Here is a 21,318-nt window from a genome sequence, read left to right as displayed (position 1 = left end):
AAGCGGACCGTCCAGCATGCACGGCATCGGAACGATGAGCTTACTGTTAAAGTCGAGTAAAAAACACGTTACTTTTGTCACAGCTGATTAGTGTTGAGCATGTTGTATACTAGAAAATAATGTCTGTTTCATTACCTAAATGGGGGAATGGAAGCTTTACTCTACGGAGACCGTCACAAAAGAGCGTTGGACAAGAAAATTAAATGTTGTTTTTACGTATTTAAAAAAAAGATTAATCGTAAGGGTAAGGTTCAATGGGTGACACTGAAGAATAGAACAAACCTAAATTTCCCCGCCTTGTCTCAGATTACGAACTCAGTACCAGGATCGCAGGGTCCTAAGTGCGTTGTTGTGAGGGGTTTTTCTATAGAAACGAATGATGTGCATTTAGAAAATTACTGAAAGTGGGCTCAATGATTTGTCCGCACTATCCCAACATAACTTCCCATAACAAAGTTTCCAAACTCTCTCCTTAAATTCTGCAATAGCGCCCGATTCGAAAGAGCTGACTAGGAGTAATGAAGGTAACTTCCTAGAAAGTCAATGGTGCACCTTCTCAAGAAAAGAATTGATTTTATGAAATACATTTTTTCCACAATATTCCTAATTTCCCCATTACGACAATGTGCTATTACTTAGTTTCATATTCTAAATGATTATTATAATATATTTTGAAACATGGTCAAATCTAATCATAATTTTAAACATCTAAGCTTCACAACTTGTGTTCAAAATAAAACATTTTAATTATCTCAGGGTTCTGGGGATTTTGTTCGTTTCGTTAGAAAACTTCCACCAACGGTAGTGACAGTGGCGGAGCGTGACCTTTCCAACAGTGTAAGCCTAGCATGACGAAGGCTATTTCCCGTTGTGCTTATTTTTGGGCTGACATGGTTAGTGATTTATCCACACCCATCGACCCCCCCCCAATTTTTTCAGAACGCTTCCCTGGAATTTTTCACCAAATTAAAAATTCTGGATAATTAAGTCAGTGTTATTCCTATCACAATGAGTAACGTATCGATAAAAAATATGCAAAGTTAGATAAAATGAATAATAATAATAATAAACAAACGAAAACAGAAGGAAACAGAAAAGTGCTGAATACTTTTTACAACCGCATAACGAAGTATCAGCTCCGTATCATGAATCGCAAAATCGGCGCACTTTATTTTTCGTTTCTGTTACTGTGTCTGTTAGAGAAGGAAGGGATGGGCCTACCAATGTCCACAAGTTTCTTCTTGGCAGCAAAATCCTTGCTGGACAACGGCGTCTTCAACAAGATATCCACCCCACCGCACAATCACACTCATTTTATTCCATAATGCACTTCACTACTTTATCACACCACAGCACAGGGACGACATTCCGCTTTTCAATAGATGGAATTCGCAAAAGCAATACCTCGAGACTTTAACAAACTCACAGCAAGAAGGGGAAAACAAAAAGAAACCAGATCCAAAATTCACTGCTCAAAGCAGTGATCTTTCGGACTGTGAGGGGAATATCCCGTTCGGATATAAATAAATTCCCTCTCTTGCCTTAAAATTCCTATATAAAAAAAAATACAATATAAAATATAAAAGAAATGCTCACAAATTGTAGGGATATATCCAGAAATTTCTATCAAAGGACATGTAAGTGTTTTCTTAGGATAGTGTAAAAGCAAATCTAGCACCTAAAAGATCATAAACAGGCTTTTCGTACGTTGTTCGAAGAGTGTTTGAATCACGGACTATGTAATTAATAATATTTGGTTCACATTTGACATGAAATTTGTAAAATTGGTTCAATCTTCAGTTTTCATTAACATTTATTTATTTATTTACTTATTTATTTCACTTTTTAGCTCAATTATTACCAGCTGAGTTCATAGATAAACGGAAAACAGAGTCTTAATATGTCTAATGTTTATGCTCTCCTACAAGCGAAAAACAGAAACAACAAGAATTTAGCACATCAATGTGTATCTAGTTTTCTCGTATCCCGCTCATTTCTAGATTTCTCCTTTTTCCCCTTCCTGTTAGTTTTTTGCTTCAGAATTCCCTTTTCCTGAGAAAAAAAAACCTCCTTGAAGCACCACCGGCTCAAATTTCCTTTACAGTCAACCATTCATACCCGACAACGCTGGAGCCCCTCCTCTTGCAGGACCTGTGTCTCGCTGGCGTGTATTCAGTGAAGCCAACCCAAGCATAATGGTGCTAAATCTCGCACAAGTTTAAAAAGTACTTTGTAAGTTGGAGATATAAATAAAACAACAGGGCCGCTTTTCGTTGTGGTTGAATTTTCTCAAACTTTTCACATAACGTGGAACCCATGCCTTTGGTTGAACCATTCGAATTTATATTTGTTTTTGTTATAAATTAATATTTATAATATGAAAATCACAGAACAATTTAGTAGTATGTAGCATAATTTCGGAGTTTAAACAACACCATGGATGTCCAGAAGGGGCAAGGGGAGGAGACACTTCCTGAAAAATGAATGTCAACCATTTTCACACATATAATTTCATTTCAGTCACATCAAATTGTTAATTATTGTAAGGGCGTTGCAGAAAAATGTTTAACTTCAAATTGAATTAGTATATTTTGAGAAGGGAAATATACCTAGTTTACCCCAACCCCTGAAAAAAAAAATACTTTGCTTAATCTTCCCTGGTGGAAAGAAATACTGCGGACGTCCATGAACAACACTTTTTCTAAACATGAGGTTTGCAACGCTGCTGTAAGCCTCTGCCCGTAGGTTTACACACCTAAGGTTTCGACGCGCTCTTCTCCCTATATTCCTTGCTCTTCTCTTTCCAGATACGGTGGGCGACGGTAGGCACTGCTCCTTCGCGGTCAGAAATTTGTAAGGCAACATTCAGACGGCTTACAACTTTCCCCAAGCAAAAGGCGGGAGTTCTCATGAGCCATCTGGTGTGAAGTGTTGCAGTCTAACAAACAGGATCTCGAAGACTGGTATCGGGCCGAGATGAACTTTGAAGTGTTTACGAATTTTGCCATATAATTACATACATTTTACTAGAATTAATAAAGTGTAAGCCCGGCTTACACGGCTTACATGGACGCTCCGCGCCTGGGTAGTGAATAACACCAAACAAATCCTCTTAGTCTATAGACAAGCAACCATAGGTCTACAAAAGGGAGGTTAATTAATAGAGGTCACTCCCTTTGCACTTCATTTCTCTAAGGAGAAAATAGGGCAACATAATGAATTCGCTCCGCATTCTTATTTACAAAATGTTTTTTCAGCAGTTGAACCTCAGCTTAAAAAGAAAAAGTGTTATTATGCACACAATTACTGAAATCATGTGTGATCCATGCGCGATAAGAGGTGTAATGGGTGACCGACCTTTCCACGTAGTACACCCAAATATCAACCTCACTTCCACGTAGTTCACCCTGGACTGAATTTTGCAAACTAACGAGGCTCTGGCGTCTGGACCCATGGCCAGTACAATCCTCTATGGGACTTGTGTTGTGTGCCGTCCGTGTTTGTGATTTGTCCCTTCATCTACTTCATCCCATGATCTTTCATCCTCATCTTCGCAATTAGCCGAAACTGGCAGAAACGCAAAGTAAAATAAAACAATTCAATATATATATATATATATATATATATATATATATATATATATATATATATATATATATATATAATTGTAGGTTAGAGTATACATAGAGTATATAAAGTCCACAAAAAGCAGGGATCTAACCACCAGACCATTCCACCTCTACAATACAACTGTCGCAAATTACCAGGAATTTCGAATTCTTGCTGCTACCTGGAAAACCATCCTCAAAGTGACCTTGGTTGAAGTATTTTTTAAATCAATACCCCTCTGGTCATTTTTTGCGATATTTTGCAACAGGGAACACATAGAAAATCATTAAAGCAATCGTATGAGAATAATGTGATCTCATGATTTGCTATTGAAACTCAAGGCACATGACGACTTTCCTGTCCTGTACGTGACGGAATGGGAAATGAGCTGCCAGACGTTCGAAGAAACCATGACGAAAACAATGGCCTTCATTACCTATTCTGTGACCTTTAGCGACAATAAATATACCTTCACCAACTAAAATCTACCCATAGTAAAATAGAAGTAGACGTCTTATAAATTGCAATTTTTCGCTTTATTTTCCTTTGAAAACAATAACGGGTTGAGGAATTTCATAGAGGTGCGTGCAATTGCAGTCAATACATTGTGTTCTTGTTTTCCACTTATTGAATGTTCTTTGGGAGAGAATCATAAAAGAGCGTTGGACAGGAAAGTAAAATGGTTTTACATAATTAAAAAGAGATTAACCGTAAGGATGAGGGTCAATTGGTGATACTGAATAATAAAAGAAACCTAAATTTCCCCGCCTTTATGTGAGATTACGAATTCAGTACCAGGTACACAGAGTCTTTGGTGCGTTGACTGAAAATTATATTAAGTCAACTGGCTCCATTTCAACGATGACATAGGTTACAGTAAACTGTATTGAGAGTGTATTTAGGCAAATTGTGAGCCTTGTAACTGTATTGAGAGTGTATTTAGGCAAATTGTGAGCCTTGTTTATTGGTGTGACAAGAGATCATGAGCCTTGAGAAAGAAGATCGAACCGGTCAGCTTGAGAATTTGTATAGAAGGGGTATAGGCATAACTTGAGGGGGGCCTATACCCCTCAAGGCCGCCGCCCCAAAATTTTCAGGTTTATTAAAATCCTCAGTTTTTGTTAACCTGCTGAGATTATGTTCTGCCCATCTCAGAATTATGCCCAATTTACGCTGCTGAGGAGAGATTAGGGGAGAGTTAAGGTTATCACCCACAGAGACGCCGGAAACGCGCCAGCCCGAACCACGACGCCGAACGGAAAATTTTCCATGCTCGGCTACAGCGGGGCCGAGGCTCGCCGGAGCTAAACGAAGAGTCGCGGAATTACACGAGAGGGCAATTGAAGACACGACCAACGGAAATTGTCCACCTTAGAAACCTGCAGACTTCTAGCACGGAAATTCCGCTCTTCGGTTCCCTGCGTTTCGCTGTGGTGGGCGTTACAACATTTGATTTCAATAGAAGCAGACAACAGAAGTTCTGTTGCCGCATTTCTCCGCGTCTCAGTGGTCGCTAAGCTTTATACGCTTCTAGCAGTCAGTTCTAGCAGTCAGTCATATATTTTGTCATCTTTTCCTATACTGTTTTTCTAGTATTACGGTCTCTAAGTTAACACTTTTTCCATTTGCCAATCTGCTCGGTTTGATGCCGTGCTTTCACCGCATCGTTAAACCATTTACAGGCCACGGACTTAGCTACTCATTCCAAAGCCGCTACCCATCTGTCGTCTTTACCTTCACACTTTCACAAAGAAAATGATCATCTCATAACCAGTATATGGCATAAAAATGTCACTTCAAGATTTTCTTTCACCACTAGGATCCACAGTCTACAAACAATACGGAACTTAGTTGACCGCGATACAACCAACACCTGTCATAACGATAAATTGAACAAACTCATATAAGTAGCCAAAGATGGTGCATGTGAACATATTTGAAATGTCTGCAGAGTGAGATGACGCGTGTATGTACAATACAATACATAATTGACGTAACAAGTCTTGTGTGTGCATATAGCCAGTGGCGGCGATTAGTGAGTGCTTGGGGAGCAGTTGTTCTCCCCGCCACTTTTTTGCCACTTTTGTCCTCGCATTGTGGTCTCATAATGCTAAGCAATTGCTACCAAGAAAACGTAACTGATTGATTGAGTTGGCGTTTTAAGTCCACTTTATGCACAGTAAGGCTAATCGGGACTGGACCTACAGTTTAAAGTCGGATCCGAACCACTATGTGCCTCCACCGGGAATCGAACCCAAGACCCGAAAACGTAACTGTCCTAGCCCCCCACCCCCAGTTTTAGTACCAAATCGCTGCTACTGCATATAGCTATGTTACATATATACATGCACGCACACGTGCATAGACCTACATATTAATTGTTTTCTCCTCTTCATTCCAGAATAAACGATGCCAAGACACCCCATCCGCATCAAAAAGCATCCAGAAAGCCATCAATGAATGCCAAGATGAAATCAAGCTTGCCATTTTACAAGGTGAGTTAATATGAGACATTGGTGGTGGTAATAATGCGATATCACATAATGAATTGGCGTCTTAGTGGTAGAGCACATTGAGTGGTCGACTCATGTTTTCGCGAGCGAAGGTTTCGCCTTCGAGCCACCTTCATCAATTTCATGTTATTTCGTCCTCGCTATTAGCCTAAAGAAACAGAATTTCTACTTAAATTAAGAAAAATACAGGGGTGCCCATTCTCCAACGCCAATGGCGAGTCCCCCAGATCATGGCATAATTCCCATAAAGTATTTAATTACGACAGCGTGTCTACTGCTATCCTATTACTGAAAGTCACTTTTGTAGCTCTATTTAACACTTTATTTGATCTGCCATCCAAATTCTTCATTTCGTCATCTAACAGATTAAAAATATGGTGCACCTAGTACAAAAAGTGACTTGGAACCAGGTAAAGTAAATTGATTACTAAAGGAATATATTCTGATTCCCTCCTATCCCCCACCTCATCGCACATATTGCAGGATAGTGCCAAGGTGCAAGCGTTTTTGTAATGTAAATTTTAGAAAAAAAAATACATATATGTTTGATTTCATGTTATTTTAAGTTTAAGATAAAAATCCCCCACAAAAATGGTCAGCTCAATTATATCCATTATTGTTTTCAGTTATGTTTTAAGTCCACTTTATGCACAGATAGGCTAATCGGGACTGGACCTAAAGTTTAAAGTAGGATCCGAACCACTATGTGCGTCCACTGGGCATCGAACCCGGGAACCCATCATTACAAGGCGACGCATTTTATCCTCTTGTAGACACTCCTGAAAGATACAAGGAAAACAGATCACATAACCACTTTCAAATTATTTTAAAAGTATGCTACTGAAAGTTTTGTATTTTAAGCAATTTACAATTAGTTGTGGCAGTCTCATCAAAATTTCCTCGAAAAAATATATTCTTTCTTTAAACGGTTAAAAGTTTTAATGGATCATTGCTGGTTGAGAATAGTACGTACAGTCACGGACACTGCCGGCTTGTAACGATTCCATTGAAAATCAATGTATTAATTACAAGCCGGCAGTGTCTGTGACTGTACAAGGTTACATGATTAAAATTAAGGTATTTCTTTAGATATTCCTGACTGAAAGGAGGTGTTATGTGACATGTAGACGTACATATTTATTAGTGATAAAATTGGATGTGCAATGCAAAGTGCAATTTAAATTTAATATTAATTTGTCTTACTTTTCTTCCTGTTTCAACAGAGGCATTGCAAAGTATCCAAGCTGCTGTGAAATCTTCAAGAACAAAGCGAGAGATATTTAATGAAGAAGAAAAGAAAATTGCTGGGGTAACCTTTCAAATTTATTTTTAAATTATCTCTTTACCTTGGTATAGAAAAATTGAAAGATGAAATATTTAAATTTAGAACTGTTATGTGATTATATAATTGAAATTTAATAATTTAGCTTTATATGCGCATTTTACGTGCAATTTACGTAATTCTCTAAGAAAAGTTTTATACGTACATCGAATATATTTCTTTTGTTTTTGATTGCAGTTTTATTTTGTTTCAGTGTTTGCTCCAGTGTGTTTACAGAAAAGTACGAGCAGTAAGTATTTTTTTCTTTACTTTGTTGTACTTTTCTTATCTCATGTCGATTTTCTGTTACTTTTTCCACCAATCCCGACGACGAGTATGAAATGGTGATTAGGTGATTACATGCATGAACTTGCTCAGTTAAAAGTGGCAGAAAGTCGACGTAAAGTTAATAGAAATAGCTTAAACCAATATAGTGATAAATCAAAATGTTTCTGAGTGACATTTCGTTTGTAGAGAGTGGTGACTCCTCGTTGAGCTCTCTTCACTTGAAGCAATTATTCGTATGTGCCATCTGTTTCAATGAGTGCACCAAAATCACCTTTCCGGTTTTATATTGATTGATTGATGGATTTGCTCTCTGAAGAGATTTGTTACACATTTCAATGCCATATTGGAATGGCAGTTTTCTTCCACTTCTCTGCACTTTCAGGGACTCCATTAATTTGTCTACTTCACTCAGAACAGAATTTTGTTCTTCCAATGCATATCCATAACCACGTTTTATATTAATCTTTTCAAAGTGACCATGTGAATTAAAAATATCGAACCAATCATTTATCAATTTTAGAATGTAAGCTGTTTCTTTCCAGCTTCCTTCAATTTCACCTGTTTCTCCACAATAGAGAAGAGCTCTGGAAAAAGGTGTCCGAAAAAATTTGTGTCGCATACTTTACATTCTGACGCTGAATTTTGCTAACGTCTAAACGATGCTGACTTATTTTGTACGCAATTTTTGTGTCACTTGTGGATTTGTCTATAAGATTTTGAATGGAATTTTTGTCGGCAATCTCCCCTTGTCCAGAAAGTGGTTTCGAAGCAATTTTACTAAGTGGGAAACATAAATATTCCTCGAAGGATCGCATGGCTTATGAAATGAACTGTTTATGTGTGAAATGCCTGAATAGTCTTCTGTTTGTACCACCAAGATCACAAGTGGCTGAGTGAACGGGATAACCTGATGACTCGAGACCGGAAATAACCTCCAAAAATTTATTTTCCGTTATCGGGGAATCAAATTCAAAGAAAATAGGTTGTTTCCATTTTGCAAATAAACCACGAGCCTTAACAACTTGCACTGATTTACAAGGACCGTAAATTTTCTCATTCCTTGAATCAAAACAAATTTTATCAGATATTTGCATTTCGTCGAAGGAGAGGCAAGTAATGCGCTCAAAATATGGCATAATGGCCGCTTTCATTTTCATTAACGCAAGAACAGATTTGAGGATTCCAGGGTCACAGTTCATCTAATTTGCCCATCTAACCAGGGTAGTGAAGTGGGGCAATGGGTATTTAAGTTTATTCCTCAAATAATTGCTACAGCCGTAAATAGCACAGTTAGGCATATTTTCTTTCGCAATGCACTTAGATTCTTCTCACTAAAAGTGAAACGAAGACAACAAAAAGAAACAAACACTCAGTTCAAAGTTCAATGGTCTACAGAAAAGGACAAAACCGGAAACTCCACTTGTCACCCTTTGAAAAGCACCCCCTCTCCTGGCTGTGGCCACTATGTTGACGTCAGAGCTCTGATGTATGGCTGAGCGCCATGCGCGTGCATCCACCTGTTTGTCATTACACCATGGCCCAGGCCAGGATTCGAACCTGGGACCTCTGGCGTCGTAGCGCGATGTGCTAACCACTATGCCACGGGGGGCGGCACTATCGCAACAGGTTAACGCTACGGAGACAATAAGGATGTAATTTTACAACCATCCCATAATGTATCACTTCCGTGTTCCATTTTATGGATAGGGGACTCGATGATGGTTATAAACAAGAAAAGGAGACGAGTAACAGACAGAGGCTAATAGTGCTACATTAATAATGTACACATGTGAAAAGATGTGCAGTATCAATAATAATCACAACTGAAGGGTTGAAAAGAATAAAGCTTAATCCATTATTGCCACAGTGTCATTCACAACAATGTTAGCCTGTTGAAAAGTTACTCAAGTCTAAAATGAGCTAAAATGTAAGACATTAAATGTTTCCAATCCATCTCACCTAATCGCCATAGTTACGTCACAAGAATTGATTTGACCCATGTTTGTCACTTGGCATTGTAGAAAAACACTATTTTCATTAACACTACACGCCTTCAATGCGTACTACGGTGCTTCTCCTTCGAAAATGCCCAGGTTCTGGTTTCCTCGCATTTCCATTTAAATCGGCTTTTCTCTTGTAAGTTTCTTTTGAAGCACCCTGTACCTCATGCAGTTGCCCACTCTGGTCTTATACTGGTAAGCGTGACATGGATAGGAGGGACGATTCTTTTTGCAGTAACAAGCGTCCCACTTGAATTAACATTAGGAATTCGTTATGGCATTTTCAGTCCCTGCCTTTCTTGGGTTGAGTGACTGATTCAAATCGCTTATTCAACTTTCGTTATTGCATTATTTTCGGACTTTCCAGACTAATCGTATTGGAAGTTCTGACATTATAACGATTTTGCGTATTGGAAGTTCTGACATTAAAACGATTTTGCGTATTGGAAGTTCTGACATTGTAACGATTTTGCGTCTGACTCGTAGTTCTGAGCTCAGAGGAGAAGGCGAACAAGGTGAAGCATCAAATTCACATGTTCTCGTTGTTAAAGACCATAGGTGCATCGAAGGCTTGGTTATTGATTTCTGTGAACAAAGTTATTTTGTAGCTATCATTCGCAACCATTTGTACCCTTTTTTATATATTCAATGGAATTTCAACAGAGTTGAGCACTAACATTCGAAATAAAGTGGCAAATTCTTTCTCTTGTATCGTATAACATACGCAAGGTGTAAAGACGTTTTATGCTACGTTGGATAGTTGTGACTAGGGTTGTTAAAGGTCCAGCAACCCATAAATTCTAATGGGTTCTATTGGGTTCTATTGGGTTCCGCAACAGAATCCGAACTTTTTTTCTCTCACAGTTTAAATTGGTTGTGACCTTATTCTAAACGACGAAAGGACATCCTCGACATTTATGCAGGTTTGCTACCAAAATGTGGCCTGCAAAAATGGGGGGGGGGGGGGGGGAGAAAGCATTCAAAAGGAGAGCTGTTGAGTTTTGAATTCAGACCTTCCAAATCAGTCCATTACCTTACCTACTCAACTAGCCCATTCAGTGCATTGATGTGCGACTTTTTGTAAATGATCAAGACATTTTTACTTATACTTTGACACATGCCAAGGCATAAGCGTAACTTGGGGTGGGGGTGGGGTTAAGTTATGCTGTTATGCCAAGGATATTCATCACACACAAATATGCACAAGTAACTAAAGGTAAATGAAATCTTTTCTGTTCTTTTCAGGTTGATTCTTATGGGTATCCTGAACGTAATGGTCTTGTAAGATTGTACACAGAAGGAGTTCAAGATTCTCAATACTATGAAGCTACTGCACAAGCTGTGAATTCCTGTATGGGAAAAGTGCAACAAAATCTGATAGGTCGAAGTAATGGTTAGTACCGAACTTATCACATAAAATCACGTTTTGTGAATTTCACATATATACGGTTTGACATAACCGAAAGTTAATGTTGAACAACAATAGTTTGTATTCCTATTCACATAAAGTGGCACATTTTGCAAGTAGGATAGTTGAAATCTGTGAACAAGTGTGTACAGAAGTGAAATTCTGGATTATGACCGTTTTCAGTTCTCTTTATATTATTTCATCCTTTCGTATATTGAACATCGGCTGAGGTCACTACTCCTACTTCTTGGTTCATCATGTTGGACGACAAAGCACCGATGCCATGAGGTTCCTAGTGGAGAAAAATGAAAACACCGTCTTTTATCACTAAATTTTAGAAGACACGTTTTTGCAACAAAAGTCGCAGAAATGGAAGACTTATAAAACTATTTTGTACCTTATAATAGATTCGTCTATGACATGTGTAAATAACACAAACTTACGTTAAGTAGATGTAGATTAACTTCTTCGGCTAAGTCATCTTATATTCTTGCATAGCTATATGTCTTTTTGCTGTGGATTTTTTCAAGCAAATTTCTGCTCCTGGAAATCAATTTATGAAACTGAACACACAATAATTTAGAAAAGACGTAAGACTATGTCCATGTATTTAAACAGAATAATGTCCATGGAAGTATTAGTCTAAATCATTTCTGCTTTCCCACCAGATTCCGGGACAAATGATACCATTCTGGGACTGTTTCAGAAAATGCGGGACACACGAGGTCTGACAATTAAGTTCGCGAACTCGCCACCGTTTAGCGCTGAAGGCAGCACTATACAAGCAGCTCTGTAAGATTTTGTAAACTTGGTATTTCAGTATCTCGCAGCAGTGCTCGCGTTGACGCGTGGCGGATTTGTCCTGATTGGCGTGCATTGTTTGTTGCTTGTGTGTGCGCGCTGTCGTGAAAATGGCTGAGCTGGAATTAGAGCAACGAAAAAACATCAAATTTCTGGTGAAACTGGACAAGATTGGGAGTGAAATACGGGAAATGTTAGTGCAGGTGTACGGCGAGAATGCCATGAAGAAAACAGATATGCAGGGGCGGCGCGTGCCTCTTCAGTCAGGCAGGGCACATTTTTCTTTTGGGTGGGGAGGTGGGGGGCAGTTTACCTCTATATTCCTCTTTAAGGTTTTTGAGGGGAGTTCCATGATATGGAGTAAGTAAATTGTTCGAACAATTTGGAATAAAATTAACATTCTGATCAAGATATCTCTCCAAAGACCATTAAATACTCACTACGTAGGAATACGAAAAATCAGCAACATATGGAACAAATTACATAAATAAAAAAAACTCGAATACTGACGTCGGAACCCTATACGCTTGCAGTAACTAAACTTTGGGTAGATACTGGAATGATTAGAAAAATGATACACTGCAGTTTCTCTTCCATTGTCAATGAATTGAAAGGCGTAGATATTAAAGTTTCTACATGATTCAATGTCATATTCACCAAGTATCCACTAATATCAATGACTAAGTAGGAAGACGATGCAGCGTTAAGTTCAGTTACAACACTTTACATTGGCCATGTACCCCCAAAAAGTTCGTTTATACTTACGAAGATATTCTGCATGTCAAGTTGCTGGAACACAGACACAATTACACAAATAAATAAACACGTACAGTAACTATAAAATCGCGAAAAACTAATTATTTCATAAGCGACCAATACGCACAGACGGAACGCAACGCAAACACACACACTAACTCAAATCCAAATCCGTATTACAATGGGAAGAAAGGAGGATCTTTTTAAAAATACGAGGGACTAAGCCCCGCGACAGGTTAACTTTGCAGCAGATGTTATGTATTAATCCACGCTAGAACAGCGCTCAGCATCTCCTGTGCCAGTCTTGCCTTAACCGCCGAGCTGTTCATATCACAGACAGTGAGAAAATCTGCAGTATTGGAGCGGAACTATATTCTGCGCGCACGTTTGGGTCCATATATGTGAAAAGTTGCTGCAAACTTAACCTGTCGCGGGGCTTAGTTTATGCAATAAAAAGTGTTGTCAACTTTTCAGGTCGCCGGAACAAGCGCGAAGAAAAGCATTCGAGGGATTTTTTTCTATCTTATTGCTGCAGGCTGGAAGAACGAATGAACTGCCTGCCAAGCGTTGGAAACACTGAACAGGCAAACATGAATGGGCAGGGCACCTCGTTCACTGCCCAGAGACGGCTACGAATTTTGCGCTTTTCCATTGTGAGGGGACCATCCCTTGCCTATGCTGTAAATGTTTGGATCAGTCAGTGACGTCACGTCTCCGGGGCAGAGCCGAGATTTTACTCTCTCCAACAGGACGTAGAAATATATTAACCTCGCACAGGGTGCATACCCTGTAAGTCTGGTTGCAGCAACGTAGGGGTTGAGGGAAAAAACAAAAAAAATATTTACGCGCATATACCGATCGTCTCTTCAGATGAACTTTTTATGTTAAAATTGTTGTGGGGCAGTGCCCTAGTTGCCCTTTATGTAGCATCGCCACTGCAGATATGTACAAATGAATTAAACCGTTTTCTGAGGCAGTGGCGTGTCCAAAGAGGGGTTGGTGCGGGTCATAATCCCCCCCCCCCATCTTTGGCCCTGTATTCATAAAAAAACAGAAAACATCAAAGGTAGGAAAAGATGGCAAAATGAGGACTGACTACCAAAAAAAATTGTACGTAACCCCTCCCTTTCGAAAATCCTGGGCACGCCACTGTTCTGAGGGGAGGGAACAAGTGACTGATTAAGAAAGAGTAGGGCGGTCAGTAACGAGCCGAACGGAGGAAAACATTGCCAAAATTCGTCAAATTGTGCATGCAAATTGGCGACTGACCGTGAGTTTCATGGCAGACCAAGTGAATTTGTACCACCAGTACAAACAGTTAACGAAGTGTACGTACTATTTGGGAGTGCTGCAAAGGTTGCGTGAAAAAGTGGGACGCAAACGACAGGAACCTTTCGCCAACAACTCATGGCTCGTGCATCACGACAATGCACCTGCGCACACGGCACTGTCTGTACGGGAGTTTTTGGCCAGGAAACAAATAACTTTGGTAGACCACCCACCATATTCACCTGACCTTGCCCCCAATGATTTCTTTCTTTACCCGAAGATCAAACAAGTTTTGAAAGACATTTTGATGACATAAAGGCTAACACGGCGACAGCTCTGAAGGCCATTCCAGAAACAGTTCCAAAATTGCTTCGAAGGGTGGAGTAGGCGCTGGCATCAGTGTATAGCTTCCCAAGGGGAGTACTTTGAAGGTGACCACAGCACTATTAAGGAAAAAGATATGTAGCATATTTTCTAGGATAAGTTTGCGAACTTAATTTTGTCAGACCTCGTATACAAAACCTTATGGAAACACTGTATCCTGTGTATGTGTGCACAATCATTTCAATAGCATATACAGGGAAAGGTAGAGAAAAATTCCACACTGTTACAGTACAACCACAGAATGTGATGATTTCTTTAAAAAAAATTTATTGTGTTGAAATTTGAAATTAAACTAGAAAACACAAGGATAAAGTTGGGTAAATCAAAGAACATTGCTGGGCATAACCTTCACATTGAGAAGGCACTAGTGGGACTTTCCTGACGTTTTAGTGCAAATATTCCATTCTCTACTCTTCACATCACATAATTTGAATTCCATGAACACTTCCCGGCTAATAGAAAATTCACTGGGCAACACATGGCTACCACAACTTCCATTGTTCATTTCCATTAGATCTCAAATTGCCCTCGCAGTGTAGGGCTACCATGGCTGTATATAAGGGAAGGGTATAATGGGTCCAAACTCCTTCCATTGGTTTAGTAACCTTACACTAATTGTGTAATCAAATAAACAATACTCAAAATTGGTCACAACACTACATTGGTTGAAAAGGTTTTGAAGGTTATTAATATCGCACACAAAATAAGTGTTAAAATTAAATGTAAAATTAGGGTTGATTAATGTAAATCAACCAAAAATTTGCATCCAAATTATCTATAGAAAATCTTTTTATAATTTATAAGTAATTATTCATCAAAATAAATAGTAATAATTGCATTTTAACTATGAAATTTGTGCCATCCTTGGGCTGCTGTATGTTAACCTACCTGTTACTTCCATGAGGTCTACTACAAAAGTTATGGACTCACACATATATCAAACTTGTTAATGTCAAAAGTAATGAGCAATCTTTGAGGTTATATAACAATTTGAAAACATATGTAAAAATCATTTATGTGAATTTCAATTCTGATGCAACAGGTAATTTCTCTTGCAGAAAAATGAGTCAAGAAAAAATTACTAATTTACACATTACATTACCAGAAGAACTATATAACCTGATGTTCTTTCACTCTCTCTTTCAGAACCAGGACTTGCATGCCATGTCTCATATGATGTTTTTGAGTGTGTCAGTGAAAAGGTGGCTCAGGTATGTGCATCAATAAATGTAAATCTTATATCACAGAAAATGGTAGATTTGAAATATTTTGTCTTCCAGGTATGCTCCAATAAATAAAATTGGTTGGTGCATATTATGGATGGAAATTTTTGGTAGGTAGAGTGGGATCCATAAGTATTGCTCAGCAAATTGTCCATGACTATTTTAGTTGGTTTTTATCTTCATCCTACGTATTTTTAAGGAATGAATTTTTACGTATACTGGTTCAGATGTTGTAAGCAGATTGTTTGGTGTGTTGTGTCAGTTCTTGAAACTCTCATTGCATAAAACAAAGGGAGTAAACGTGGTGATGGACAATTTGCTTGGTAATACTTATCGATCCCACTGTACATACAATGTGTAACTCTAAATTCAAGTGTTTCTTTGTATCATTATCAGCATGTGCGATGCTCAATTTCCGTAATCATTGTTGTTCAGTGACGTACGCAAGGGGGGTTATGGGGTTTAACCTCCCCCCCCCCTGAGCTTGTAAAATATTATGGAAAATGCTGTGGAAAAAATTCAAAATGGCCAATTTATCACAGTCAAAGATCTGCGACAATACTATTACTACTGCTGCTACTACTACTACTACTACTAATAATAATAATTTGAATTATTATTTCTATGCAGCATGGAGAAGCACTACATTCCAAACTCACGCATTTTTCAGAGTGAATGCCTTGAAAATAAACACGAATTCTTGAAAATAAAATATAAGGGTAACTATGATTTAAAAGAGAAAAAAGTTGATTTGTATCTCAGTTGCAACAATGTTCAATACACTGGCGTACACAGGATTATTTTTTTTCCGGGAGGGCTGGAATAGTAAATGTGGATAGTACATGACTTCGTTTTGGAGGGCAGAATGCATAATAAAATATTTCATAGTTTTATTAAAATTGTATTCAAAGGCAAAAATGGTAATCGGGACTCACTTTAAAAGAGGTTTCGCATTTAAACATTTTGATGTTGTAAAGTTCTTAATGGATTTTTATCTGAAAATTCTGATTTCTCAAAATTTAGGTAGGGACTGTAAACCCATCAACCACCCCTCTACGTATGCTAGTGTTCAATGAACATGTATTTATTTGTGTGAACAACGAGAATTAACTAAAGAAAGTTCTTGGTTCGTTGTAAGTGGCTAATGTATTGACAAAGGCTAGGTGGACAATAATACAGTTACCAGTCCGCATTCGCATTGTTTACCGCAGAACATTTGAATGCGTGTTTAAAATGTCTCACCTTGTTGACTAGACAATTATTCAAACGACAATAAGCTTAACTATTGCAAAATGTTTTGTTGGTAAGAACAGCGAGACAATCCAGATATGAATTATCGGGGACATTTATGTGGGGAAGAAGCCGGAAAAATTCCAACCAATTCCGGGAATCGAACCCGGATCTCCCACGTCGTTGTCAGACACTCTACCGACCAGACCACCGCAGCTCCTTGGATGAGTTTCATACTTTGATTATTTCAATTTATGTTAATATATTTTCTTCTTTTTTATGGATTTTCTTCACACTTAAAATGTCTCACCTTGTTTGCCAGACAATTATTTCGTAACAAAGAAACAAAAAAATTCTCCCAGAATTTGATAAAAATAAGATGACTAGAATGTAATTTCGTTCTATTGCTTTCATAAATACTATTATATATATATGTAGATCTCTACTACTTAATAGTCGTAGTGGTATTAGTAATTCAGATAATTGATTATAATTATTAATTAATTAATTATGAGAATTATTATTTAATTAAAAATAAGACAATGATAGTGTGAATTTGGATAAAGTTTTAGAAATAACCACCCCCCCCCTGATAAAATCCTGCGTACGCTACTGTAGTTGTATCAGAACAAAAATATTTTAAATATTGTTTGTTGGAGTTTTTAAGTCAACTTTATGCACAGAAAGGCTAATTGGTACTGGACCTACAGTTTAAAAGTGTAATCTGAACCACTATGTGCCTCCACCAGGTATCAAGCCCAGGACTCCATTTTTAAAATTAAAATGCCAAAAGCTGTGTTGTGTACACATGACAGTTGATAATTCACATTCAAAGAACAAATGCTTATGGTCATTTCATTGTTTGGTTGATTTTTGATCAATTTGTTTTATTTTATTTAAATTTTCTGCCACTTTTGGCTAATCACAAAGATGAGGATGAAATTGGTGAAAGAACCATCACAAACATGTATGGACAGGACACCCAACACAAGTCGCACAGAGGATTATACTGACTGCGAGTACAGATGATAAAGCCTTGTTAGTCTGCAAAATGCAGTCCAGGGTGTACTATGTGGAAGAGTGGTTGACATATTGGGTGTCTAGAAAGGGTCACCCTTTAGATCCTATTACGGGTACTTGAAAACTAAGTAGTTGCTAGTACTTCTAGAGCAGAAAATGTACGAGACCTGAGTAAATTATAGGAAATGATATATTGCCTGCATTCTGTTTGATGTGAACTCAATTTTTCCTGGGAGATTTGTGTTGTTGTGGCAGGGAGCATTCAGCTAGCAAGAGGATGCGTTGATGAACATAATATTTTCACATGTCAAATATATTAATCTTTACTGGACGAGACATTTTTAGGCCTGTAAGCATTTCATGATGAGGGATTTTCAAGCAGGTGAATTTCAAATGTTCAGTAATGCATTTAAAAAATCATGGAAGGAAAACTATTTACCACAGATATCCATAATTTATTTCTCCGCAGGGGGAAAATCCACCGGCTCTTGTGGGGACTGAAATTTTGAAATCCTCTTCCCTGCTAGATGATGATGTCAATTTTTCACAAAAAATCTTCTTCGGAGTCTCTATGGGTGCAACAATAAACCAAACTGAACAGAAAAATTCTACAATGTAGTAAAATCATTTGATGGTTCATTGGAAAAAAATAATGTATTGCACAATAAATAATAAATGATGAGTTGGTATAAACAATTACTTCTAGTCAATCCATACAACTATGTACTCGCATTTCAGAAGTATTCATTACTTGATTGAAGGTATATTATATATATACACACACACATATATATACACATACATACACAAGGGTTATCAAGCCCAACTCTGACTTTAGTTTCATAGGCATGAAAAGATATGCGACTGTGACGAGATACTTAAGATGGTAGGTGACAAGAGTCTTCTATCACCACCAGACAGAGTGCACGTTTTGGATCAATTGATAGCCAGTAATAAAAACAAACAAGTTAGAATAAGTACCATAGAGTGACTGACGAATGCTCTGGCAATGGTGTCAACACAGGCACACTGAAGCACTGCCCTTCATGGTCTGACCACCCAAAACGATTTACGTTAATTGCAGAACATAGTAATTTCAAATGCCATCCATTCCTTTTTAGTATTATTCATTTTGTATTTTTTTTCCAGTATTGTGAAACACCATGAATTAACATTGAAGCACATTTGGTAGGTGAGTAAAGCTTCGTTAATTTTCAATACTATTTTGAAAAAAAAAAATTAATATGAAATGTTATATTGAATAATTTTGGAATGGCAATAAGTAGAAATGACCATAAATATATAAAATAAATTAAGAAAAGCAAAGAGAAAATTAAGAAAATGGCAAAAAGGAAAAAACAAGAAAGGCATTAAATTTTAACAGTGATTGAAAAATGTCAATCAGTAAAAAAAAACAATAAAGCTTGCTAAAGTGGCATTTCTGTATGTAGTTGTTCTCAACACTGACAAGCATTTTTAATGTCAATATGATTTTCTTTCCTTTCAGAAACATCTACACGATTGAAATTCAGAACTTAGGAAGAAAACTAATTATGCATAATGTTGTCAACTTTAACCTGTTTTGTATGTGATGATGAAACTCATATTATGTTACACATATATCAAATGGCTATTATTTTGTAAATAAAGGCCTAGTAACTTAATCACAAATTATGTTATTGAATTCAAATCATGGTGCATTTCAATGCATTATGAGAGTAGCCTACATGAATTAAGCTATCAAAACTTCCCACATAATATTTGTGCTTTATATTATGATTTACAGACGAGGGTGTAATATCTGAAATGACTGGTCAATTTAACTAACATATTTCAATATGATGAAATAAAAATTGCAGCAAAATGGCAAGACGTATTTACTTCAGATTGAATTTTTAAAATTTGGATATAGCTTTTAATATGTGCTTTTATATTATAGAAATATAACTCACCAGATAAAATGAAATGGTAGATATTGCAATAGCCTCTTTAAAAAAGTGAATAAAACCAGGTTACTTCATCTTAATCTATCCGTACATTTCAAATTAACCTCAAACAATACACTGAATTGAATGCTTAAAGGAAGTGTTTTTGTTTTTTAAGTTCACTTTATGTACAGATATGCTAACTGGGATATGCTAAACCTACAGTTTAAAGTGGGACCCGAACCACTATGTGCCTCCAACAGGTATCAGATCTGGGACCCCTTGCTTACAAGGCAACATGTGATACGAGGGCGGATTGAAAAGTTCGTGGCCTGAGTAGGAAGGAAGCTTTTAATTTTAAGTTTCATACATTAGTTGCATAGCTATATCCTTTGGTAGTCACTGTGTAAAATTTCATTTCATTTCATTGCTCTATTGTTTCAGTTGAGGACTTTTAGTGGGCAGAAGTGACGGAAATTTGTGACATGGAGAAAATAGAGCATCGCGCTGTCATTAAGTACCTGCATAAAAAGGGCTTAACACCACAGCAAATTCATACGGACATGGTAGAGACGCTTGGAGACTCCGCGCCCTCGTATTCCATGGTGAAAAAGTGGGTGGCTGAATTTAAGCGTGGAAGAAACAGCATTGAAGATGACCCCCGCAGTGGCAGGCCTGCAACGTCGACCACAACAGAAAATGTCAATAAAATTTGTGACCTGATTTTGAGTGACCGCAGAATCAAAATCCGTGAGATAGCTGAGACTGTGGGTATTTCCTATGAGCGAGCACAAAACATTATCGTGAACGATTTAGGGTTTTCTGAGGTGTCTGCGAGATGGGTACCCAAGTTGCTTTCAGTTGAACACAAACGCACTCGACTCACCCTTTCCCGTGATTGTTTGGAACTGTTTGAAAGTGATCCGGAGGAGTTTATTGGCAGATTTGTGACTATGGACGAGACATGGGTGCACCATCATACACCGGAATCAAAACAACAATCAAAGCAATGGAAACGACAAGGATCTCCTACCCCAAAGAAAGCCAAACAGGTTTTGTCGGCAAACAAAATTATGGCATCAATATTCTGGGATGCTAGGGGCGTTATCTTAATCGATTTCTTGGAAAAAGGAAAGACTATCAATTCTGAATACTACTGCACCCTGCTGCGACGTTTACGCGAGGAAATTAAAATTAAGAGGCCAGGAATGTGGCGAAGAAAGGTGTTGTTTCACCAGGATAATGCGCGCGTTCACACGTCCCTTGCATCCATGGCAGAAATTCATTCCTGTGAGTTCGAACTGTTGCCGCACCCATCCTATTCGCCTGATCTGGCCCCCTCGGACTTTCATCTGTTTGGAAACCTGAAAAAGTTTTTGGGGGTCAGCGATTTTCTTCGGATGAAGAGGTGAAAAGTGCTGTACTGGGGTATTTTGCAGACCTTGAGGAATCATTTTTTAAAAGTGGTATAGCAGCGTTACCGGAGAGGTGGTGTAAATGTATCTCCCTCGAGGGGGATTACGTGGAAAAATAAAACATAACTTATCCAAATATCTTCTCATTTTCTAGGT

General features: G+C 37.9%; 1 protein-coding gene across 1 annotated transcript in view; it reads left to right on the top strand.

Moving 5' to 3' along the window:
- The window catches only part of Obp73a (Odorant-binding protein 73a), a 45,379-nt gene extending 25,893 nt beyond the window's left edge, over positions 1-19,486 (top strand). Inside the window, exons 2-8 of the mRNA XM_083127372.1 lie at positions 6,011-6,104; positions 7,346-7,431; positions 7,658-7,693; positions 10,977-11,124; positions 15,496-15,560; positions 18,972-19,014; positions 19,330-19,486. Of these exons, the coding sequence (XP_082983498.1) occupies positions 6,011-6,104; positions 7,346-7,431; positions 7,658-7,693; positions 10,977-11,124; positions 15,496-15,560; positions 18,972-18,989 (447 nt within the window). The 3' untranslated portion in view covers positions 18,990-19,014; positions 19,330-19,486. The remainder of the gene's footprint in view (positions 1-6,010; positions 6,105-7,345; positions 7,432-7,657; positions 7,694-10,976; positions 11,125-15,495; positions 15,561-18,971; positions 19,015-19,329) is intronic.
- Positions 19,487-21,318: the final 1,832 nt, after the last annotated feature.

Source organism: Lepisma saccharinum, chromosome 1 (genome assembly GCF_977018435.1).
Source record: "Lepisma saccharinum chromosome 1, izLepSacc3.1, whole genome shotgun sequence".
Classification (NCBI taxonomy): Eukaryota; Metazoa; Arthropoda; class Insecta; order Zygentoma; family Lepismatidae; genus Lepisma; species Lepisma saccharinum.
This window is presented reverse-complemented; position numbering and strand designations above follow the sequence as displayed.